The 10,320-nt window shown below is 35.2% G+C and overlaps 1 protein-coding gene across 1 annotated transcript; it reads right to left on the bottom strand.

The window, feature by feature from the left end:
- Positions 1–2,351: 2,351 nt before the first annotated feature.
- Positions 2,352–3,425, bottom strand: LOC101700061 (olfactory receptor 7E24). The gene has a single exon (XM_087189015.1). The coding sequence runs from the start codon at positions 3,381–3,383 to the stop codon at positions 2,352–2,354; it is 1,032 nt and encodes a 343-aa protein (XP_087045141.1). The 5' UTR covers positions 3,384–3,425.
- Positions 3,426–10,320: the final 6,895 nt, after the last annotated feature.

Here is a 10,320-nt window from a genome sequence, read left to right as displayed (position 1 = left end):
AAATTAGAGACATTTATAGCTAAGTGGATGCACATTGAGGCGATACTCTTAAGTGAAATAAATAGGTCACACATGTATAAACACCGAATAGTTTCTCTGGTGTGAGAAACTGAAAGTGTAAATAAAGACTAAAATGTATAATAGGTAATGTGAAATAAGAAGAAAAGGGGTGAAGGGCAAGGAAGTGGGAGGGATTGGGGAAAGGATAGAAGGGAATGGGATTAATATGAGAAAATGGAAAAATAGGACCATAATCTTTGTGAATAGGGTGGAATAGAGTGGTTGAAGGGAGGGCTGGGCAAGGGTGAAAAATAAGAACCAAGAGAGACTATGTAAAGGTGCAAATTTCCAATGATGCATGTCATTATATTGTATACCTAAAATGTACCAATGATTAGAATGAATAATCGATAATGTAAAATAGGAAGAAAAGGTCCAAATGGGTAGGGGTAGTGGGAGGGGCAGGGGAAAGGAAAGAAGGGAAAGGAAAAATGATGAAAAATGGAAAAAATTGAAATAAATTTTTTGTAAATAGGGAAGGGTGGAGGGCATGAAGGGAGGGCTAGGAATGGGGAAAAAATAAGAACCAAGATGCATTATGTAAAGGTACAATTCCCAATGAGAAATGTAATTGTGTTGTATACCTACAATGTACCAATAAAATAATTTAATACAAAAAAAGAAAGCAGCCAATAGCAAATGCTGGAGGGGGTGAGGGAAAAAAGAAATCCTTCACTGTTCATGTGAGTGTAGATTGGTTCCACCATGATGAAAATCGGTGTGCATATTCATCACTAAGACTAGAAGTTCTATTTGATCAAGACATTTCTCTGTTTGGAATCTTCCTGAAAAAATTAAAGCACTATACCACTGTGATGTATGCAGACCCATGTTCATAGCAGTACAGTTTGTAACAGTTATATTTGGAAACAGCCCACATGCCAATCACCCAAGTAATGGATAAACATTTGTTGTTTTTTATATGTTGTAGTACTACTCAGCCATACAGAAGGATGAATTTGAGACATTTTAGGTAAAAGTTTGCATCTAGAGACCATACTGTTAAAAGAATATATCAAACACATTTATAAATATCACATTGTTTCTCTGGTGTGAGAAACTAAAAGTATGAATAAGAACCAAAATGTATAAGATATTGTGAAGTAGGAACAAAATGTTCAAATTGGAATGGGGACAATGCAAGGGTAGGGGGAAAGGAAGGCAGAGAAAAGATAAAAAATGAGAAATGAAAAATAAAATGGAAATGATGACATTGTAAATGAGAAGTGGAAGAGGGGTAGAAGGGAGAGAAGAGCAAAGGGAAAAAATAAGAATCAAGATATTAAATGTACAGGTACAAATTCCATATGATGAATGTGATCATTATGTATGTCTACATTTTACCAATAACCTTAACTTATGATAAAGAAATTAATAGTAGCTAAAAATAGATAACACGGTATAAAAATTATAATAGTAACCAATTAGACATTGCTTAAAATAATGTCAATAGTAAAGCAAAATGGTCAATTTATGATCCATCAGGGAAATGCAAATCAAAATCTATATGATATAGCATTTCACACCTGTTATAAAGGCTGTTACCAAATATGGAGGAGAGTTGTTGATGCGGATATGGAGAAAAGAAATCCTTACATGGTTTGTGCGTAAATATGTTAGTACAACAAATATAGATAAAAAATAGAACCAGATGACCATGTATTATTATGTATTACTATTATGTATGATTAACCTCCATGGCTTAATGCATGCACATAATAAATATATAAATTGGACCATGTTAAGCCAATTTTAATGACTTCTGAAATTTTAAGGAAGTCGATGAAAAATGAGAAAATCCATATCCACAAAAGGAATGGGACTGAGCCTCTACTCAGTAGGAATCTCAAGTGTACTCTTCATTTTGTTAATTTTTTCTTTTTACAAAATATCCTGAGCCTGGCATGGTGGTGAACACGTGTAATATTAGCTTTCAAGAGGGGCTAGGGGCATCACCTTGAGCTAATGGCCAGCCTGGGATACCTAGTAAGTTTAAAGCCAGCCTGAAATACATAGAGGAACACTGTCTAAAATTCCTCAACTTTTTATTCCCATTGTTCATTGTAGTGAGACATACATATTTAAATGTTTAATTTTAATGAGGCTTAAGCAGAGTTTAGTAATGTTAGTTACATCAGCAATTTTGTACAAATAAAAACACTAAACATCTTTCATGTCTTCAACTGAAACTTTTCAGTGATATAAATAAAACCTAAATTCCACCAAGCCCCAATCAGCCATGATTCTCACATGAATCACAAAAAGTAATTGAAGACATCAATTTTCTGAGATCATATGTGAAATAAGATAGTGTTCACAAGTGAGTTAGGGGTATTCACTTTCACTAGATTTTCAAAAATGGCATCCCTAATGGATGCCAAACAACCTGAGATTAGACTTGAAAAACAGTGGAGCCTCTTCAGGGTGCTAGTGATGTCCCTATTCCTCAGGCTGTAGATGAAGGGATTCAGCATAGGGGTGACCACAGTGTACATCAATGAGAGCACCATGCCCTTCCTGGGAGAATATGACACAGACGAACCAAGGTACACTCCAATAGCTGTCCCATAAAATAAGCAAACAACTGACAGATGAGAACTGCAGGTAGAGAAGGCTTTGCACCTCCCACCTGATGATGATATTTTTAGAATGGAGGAAACAATTTTACAGTAAGAGAAAAGGATCCCTAACATGGGAAAAAAGCCCAATATGGCCCCAACCAAATATGTAACTAGGCTTTTGATCAAAGTATCATAACATGAAAGTCTAAGGAGTTGACTAGGATGGCAGAAGAAATTAGCAATTTCCACATCCTTGAAGCAGGTAAATTGCAAGGCAACTAAATTGTGAAGCTGAGAGTCCAAAAGGCTGATAAAGACACACAGCAAAAGTAGTAAGACACAGAGGCGAGGATTCATAATGATTGCATAGTGCAGAGGGTGGCAGATGGCCAGAAACCGGTCATAGGCCATCACAGTCAGAAGCATGGCATCCATACATGCAAACATTAAAAAAAATGACATCTGGGTGAGGCATCCCATGTAGGATATGACTCTGCTGTGAGTTGAGATGTCCACAATCATCTCTGGGAGCACAGTAGAGGTGAAACAGATGTCAACAGCAGACAGGTTGGAGAGGAAGAAGTACATGGGAGTGTGGAGGTGGGAATCAGAGATGACAGCCAGGATGATGAGCAGGTTCCCGAGCACCGTGACCAGGTACATGGACAGGAATAATCCAAAGAGGACAGGCTGCAGGTCTGGATCCTCTGAGAAACCAATGAGATGGAATTCTAAGATGTAGGTTAGATTATGTATTTTCATAGTACTTGAACACCTTTTTAAAAATTTTGTTAGAAAAATGAAATTAATAAATAGAAGAGAATACTCTCTGTTATAATTTCAAGTATTCACAAGCAAACATTCCCACATGAGGTCTATAAACCTTAAAACATGGTGATCCATTGTGATAAACCCCATTCTCAGGAGCCCTTTCCTCCTAGGGTTGTTATTCATCTCCTTTTGTGCACTCTCACTTTAAAGATATTCTAGTGGCCAGATTAGAACATTTGAGTTGAGAGCTCTATGACCCCAGTAAAATCTACCAAACTCTTTTAAAAGATAAGGACATATGATTCTATTGGATAAAACTAATACTCTTTTAAATATACCTTATTTTATTTTCAGAAAAGTGGAAAATTTCTCTTGACCTAGGATGTCTGCAGTCATTGTAACATCTAGGAATGGATTATCTAAATATTCAATTTTAGTTAATAGTTCATAATGAAAAAGCATAGTATTGAGCCAGTTATCTCCCTGGAAGTTTTCAACATTCATTGGTTTTCTTATTTCTATGCTTCAAGGATATAAGAGCTCACTCAGCCTTTGTTATATACAACTTATTTAATATGTAACTCTTTGCTTTCTTATGGTGAATGTAAATTTATATAATGCAGGTCCTAATATATACACATAATCTTATGACACAATAACTATGAATGTGACATTAGTGAATACCATACATGTCAAAGATTAAAATAATAAATTATAAGAACCACATCTGTCCTTTTAAATCTTATACAGGTTTATTTTAATCACTTCATAAAATATTGCTAACATATCTAATATATAGGCTACTTCTTTTCTCTCTCTCTCTTTTATTTGTTACCATGGATCAAATTCAGGACCTTCTTGTGAGGCAGGTGCGATGCCACTGAGCTAAATCCCTGGCCCTCATTGCTCTTTTTAAATATTCTGTGTTCTACAGTAGATGGTAATATGATTCATTGTTTCTCTGATACTAAATCCAGAGGAAAACATTAGAAACTAGGAAATTCCCAAAGTCCCAACTTGTTTTGAGCCTTGCTAATTTTGATTGACAGATGTTTCACATTAATCTTTCCCAATGTATGATTTGTATTTCTCTTATTTTAGCTACATGAATGAATCTGGGACACTTTGTTTTATCAGACAACACTTTAATTTGTGAAAGCGCAAAAGGAAGTCCATGAAATTGTTACATAGCTGAAACCTCATGTACAAAAGATAAAGCATATAAAATAATTTAAACATACCTGTAAATAAAGTAATTTCCCTCAACTATAAAATGGTGATAATATTTGCCTACCTTATATTGCTGGTGTCTGAAAGTTTTAAAAATATGTAATTTTTATCACTCATGATCCATAGATACATAGATGACAGAGAGATGGATACACACTTCTAATTAGCGAGACACATTAGCCTCAGAGTTGTGCATCTTTCCCTGTCATACAAGTGAAAATTTTTACTGAAATATTGGTTGGAGATACTTTTCTGATTTCCAAAACATAATACATGAAAAATTTTGCACTTTCTTTTCAAGAGTCAATATCACTTACATCAACTTATTTTTGAGAAATATCTTTAAAATATTCCTGCATTCTGTCCAGTAATGATCTCATTGGAATAAGACACAAAGAAATGTCATCATCATAGATAGACAACATGAACATTTTACTCCAGTGGTGCATACATTCACCTGCTTCCTTTTCTGCATGTCCTTTTTAAAACCAATACATATCTCTGCTGAGTTTTTGAACCATGGGTGCAAACTCAAATAAATGAACTACCGGGCCCATGTGTCCATGACGTAGACACAAACAAGCTGTACTTATAGTCTCTACATCTATGGGATATTCGAGGAAGGAATGGGTATGCATGCAGGAATTTACCAGGCATGCTAAGGACAATTATTGTGACTAAGGAAGAATCCTTTCAATGTTTAACAGAGGTTTTTTAATTTCTGATGCCTCCTCTGTGTCAAACCATGTATAGGCTCTGGGAAAGTGGATGTAAGGACAGTATATCGTTGCCCTCCAAATATATGCATATAATTATACAAAGACAAAAATAAAATGTGAAGCTACAGAAATCGGAAAAGAGCAATTTCAAGTCACAGGACACAATTAGTATGAAGATATTTTATCAACTAAATTTTATTTTGCTCTAATGTTATACATATTAAACCTATATGCAACCCACCTCATAGTTATAATCCATAGTGCCACTGTTTTAAAGAGAAATCAATACTAAAGTTACTGTTGCCTCAGAGATATTAAAAACCTGCCCTACATCAAGAAATACTAAGTGGAGGGCCAGGAATTTAGCTCAGTGATTCCAGTGCCTGCTTAGCAAACCCAAGATCCAGAGTTCAACCCCTGGTACCAAAAAGAAAAAAAGAAAAAAATATACTAAGAGGAGCTAAAGGATTTAAAAGTTAAATTCCCAGATGATGACAAATATGCTAAAATTTTACATTGATTCCCAATGAACACAAAAACTTAAGCAGAGCCTTAGAAGTCTTAACCTGGTGTGCACTTCAGATACATTTTAACTCCTTCATTTCCTAAAGGGAAATGAAGTCAAGATTTGACATATCCCCATTTGAGACTGTGTGAAATAATTTCATGTACAGAGAAGGATGTGAGAAGTTCCACAAGTGTCTTGCAGTGTGGTAGCCAAAAAATTTGTGCTAAATTATACAGAGTATATTAGTTTTTATTATGATTATAATCTTTTGAAAATACTTGTGCATCTTTCCCTATCATACAAGTGGAGATCTATATAAAAATACTAATGGGAGATACCTTTCTGATTTCCAAAAACTATATATGTAAAATTTTTCATCTTGTGAGTGTATATTCTTTCTGGGATGCTAGCCTGTGACCCGTAACTGTCTTTCCTTTGGTGGATGCAGCTGGTGCCGCCTATTTCTCTGTTCTGTGATTTCTTGGGGACCTCTGCAAAGGACTGGAGCAGTGAACATGGACTCCCTTCCTCCCATGACAGGAAAGGAAAATGGCTGTTTGTGTTATTAAGGGAAAAACTGCCAGGACTTATCCTCATGTGATGTCCTGTGTCTGTAATCAGACAGATCAACTTGAATGTGGCTTAACATTTTTATACATAACAACTTGCTGTGGATTTCATTAAAACAAGTCCATTTTGCATACTAAATAAGGATGTGAGCACTGATAATTACAGAAAGACAAAACCAATGAAATGTGTGCTGCATGGAACATATTGCTCATTGCCTGGAGTCCAGGAAGCCCTCAGAACCAGTTCATGATGCTATGCTCACTGTCCTCCTCCTCTACATCATCACCTTCACCATTCTTTCACAGTGCTTAGGAAACACTGCAGAAACAAAAATTTTCTTCTGCTATGGATGAGACACAAATGGGAATCAGAAACAGGAGCTGTAGGGACCAAATTTAACATAATCATTCTACTTTCTTCACTACACCCCAAAACACATAACATCTCATAACTGATATGTGTCATATTTATACCTTCCCATCTGTCTACACAACTGTCATTTTGTCTTCATGGTAAGGAAACTATAATTTCAAGGATCTTTTCTAGGTCCATGAGGTCCCTCTGCACTTACTGGATGATGCTGTTTCTCTGCTGGATCACAGTAAAGAAGAGAACATTAAAAGATCCTCCTATGCCTGCTGCCCAATGAAGGCTCAGCCTCTGTCCTCAGGATTCAATTAATGCAGACAGATAGGAGCTTCCTGGTCCAGACCACCACGGGCGCTCAGACACAGGTATGGGACTCACTGGATTGGGATCATCAAACTGAAGAGATGAAGGCACAAGCTGATGGTTAACACCTATATGGCTGTGGAGGCTCAGTACACAGAATCCATAATTAGCCAAATTGGTCCCTGCCATCCCAACCTCTAAGGACTTCCCAAAACTAAAGGAACACAGAGAGAAAAGGAAAACAAGCATCCACAAGAGGGTTTGGGCTTTTCCTGTACCAGGTAAAACTATGTGTTCTAATCAATTCTCACATTAATGTATAATTTTAAATGTCCATCTGCTTTATTTCCTTCTTGGATAAAAATAAAAAACAAACTTACATTTTTAATGATATTAAGTACACACCTCCATGACTCCCATTAGATTCGCATTGTTGTAAGATACTCAACATATTACATATTCAGGAACCTTTTGCTTTCCAAAATTAAAATTTATAATCAATTTTAAAATTCCCCATTCATGCCACCAGTATTATACTATGAAAGATAATGAGAAACTAAAGCCATGAAAACACATTAACATGACCAAGCAGGGTGGTTTTGCAAGTCTAGGTGTTATGTTGTTTGAATTTTTCTAACTATATTCAAATAGCTATCACAGCACCTGAGATTAGAATATTCTGATGTGGCATAGTCCCAGGGTACTTGAAATGTCTCTGTCCTTTAGGGTGTAGATAAAGGGATTCAGCACACAAGAGAACATAGTGTACATTACTGAGGCTACTGAATTGTTCCTGGAAAATCCTTATACATTTGAGTAAATATATACTAAAACACCTCTTCCATAAAATAAGCAAACTCATGACAATTTGGCCCCATATCTAAAGAAGATGATGATGGAACATTCAGGGGGAGATGACTATTTTGTAGTAAGAGAAAAGTTCTGTAAGATGGGGTAAAGAATACGATACCATCCATATGCTACTGGGGAAGTTATCCAAATAGTCAGGGAGGTGGGCAGGATTACATAAGAAATTATGAATTTTCACATTTCTGAAAGAGATAAACCATCAAATAATAAAATTATGCAGATGAGAGTCCAAAATGCTAAGCAAAAATAAAAACCTGAACTAAGGAGCCACGAAGGGAAGAGTTTGTGATTGCTGAGTAAGTTAAACTGATTATCAGCTATCACAGTCACAGGCAGACACACGTCATCCAAGAGTCCAAACCTGAGAAAAGGAGACCTCTGTGTCATGAATCCTGCATAGGATTTGACCCTCCTGTGAGATTCAATGTCCACAATCATCACCTAGTGGAGCCTGGGGGACACAAAATAGATAGCAGTCAAGGAAAATTGGAGATAAAGACATGAGGGTGTGGAGGTGGGAGTCAGCATTGACAGCCAGGATGGTGAGAAGGTTTCTGAGCACAATGATAAAGTATGAGGAATAATCCAAAGAGCAACTGCAGGTTTATATATTTTTAAACTTCTAGAACATACAATTCTGGCAAATGTTACATTTGTGCTTCCACATTCTTGGATATATTTATTTTTAAATACAAGAGATTTGGAAAAGAGAAACAAGTGAACAAGTATTGAGTACTTTGTATATATTCTAAATCAAGTACTCACTAGTAAAATATACACACTTGACGTCCATGCATCTTCAGCAATGTTTCACTTTTGACAAATCTCATCTTCTTCAATCTCAGTTTCTAGTTGATCATAAACTTCTATATACTCCTAATAGAGACATTCAACTAAACAATTAAAAGACTAAGAGCATTAGAGATAGTATGTTCATGTTCATAGTAAAATGAACCATACTCTGTTGAAACAGAAAGAATAATGGCTAAGGATTTAACTCAGTGCTGCTATGCTTGCCTTGCAAGCACAAGATTCTTAGTTCAATCCCCAGTACTAGAAAAAAAAATAACAAAGAATATGAAATATACCTCTATCTCTTAAAAAAGGAAGAAAGTTGAGAAATAAAAGAGCAGTACAAATTCCCTTGTTTTAAAGTGTTCATAAACCCTTACTAGGAGTTTGGACTGCATTATATGAAAAATAATTCATCTTAATTGTTCATGGTCAGAAAATATTGTTATATGCCAGTTATCTCATAGAAGTTCTTCATAATTTTAGGTTTTTCTGATTTCCCTCTATGGAGGCTTAAGTGTTCATCCAAATATACTTTAAAAACTATTTAATGCCTCTCATGGCCTTCATTAAATCCAAATTTTAATAAAAGAATGTTAGTTAGATACATACTCTAATATGACATCAGTGACCAGAAATGTAGCACAAGTACACATTGCACTTGTTGCTGGTAAAAAATAATGAAATGTTAAGAAACACGTGAATTCTTTAAATTTTGTTTGGGTTTATTTATATCAAACCCATCCACAGCCAAATATCAAGTGAGATGATTTATTTCTATATTTGAATTTCTGTCACGTATTGTATAGTTATCTGTTGAAACTCTTTTCTTGTTTTACTAATCTTAGGCTTTTTATTTCATAGATAGGAATTTAGCACCGGTGCAATGACAAAAGCCAAGATTTGAATATCACCCTCCTTATGTGTAGTTAACAGATTTTTCATCAATCCTTCTGGATATATGAATTGAAATTTCCATACCTCAGCTACAGGAAGAACACTGGTCCATTATTTGATCAGCTCTTACTATGAATTAACTGGGAAACAATGCAGAAAGAGAAAAGTCCATGAAATTGTGTGAAAGCACCTTGGAAATTTCACTATGTGTGATGTTGGAACAAGAGTCACTCACTTCACATGATGACTTTTAAGTTCTTTTTACTTAACATAAAATTTACAGAATAGTGGGTTTCATTTTTGGTATCTTTACACATGCATGTAACCTACTTTGATCATTAAAAAAAAATTTCATTTGGTACCAGGGATCGAACTTGGATCCTTGCTCTTGCAGGGAAGGTGGAAGAATGACTGAGCTAAATCCCCAGCCATTTTTTAAATTTTTAAATTGAGAAAAATATTGTATTACATTTTTATTTATCAATATTTTATCTGTAGATTTTCAAATGAACACATAAATTGATATCAACTTGCAAATAAATTCACCAGAATATTTCCACATGAATTTTTGGTGGTCTTTTCTTAAATTAGGGTTCATAAACATTGCTTTAGACACATGCTGGAATTTAAAAATAGTGTGCTAATATTATATTTATCATTCTCTTAAAAA

Source organism: Heterocephalus glaber, unplaced genomic scaffold (assembly GCF_053883595.1).
Source record: "Heterocephalus glaber isolate CG9 unplaced genomic scaffold, H.glaber_assembly_v1.0 deba00001532, whole genome shotgun sequence".
Lineage (NCBI taxonomy): Eukaryota > Metazoa > Chordata > Mammalia > Rodentia > Bathyergidae > Heterocephalus > Heterocephalus glaber.
Note: the sequence above shows the minus strand (reverse complement) of the source record. Positions and strands in the feature narration are given on the sequence as shown.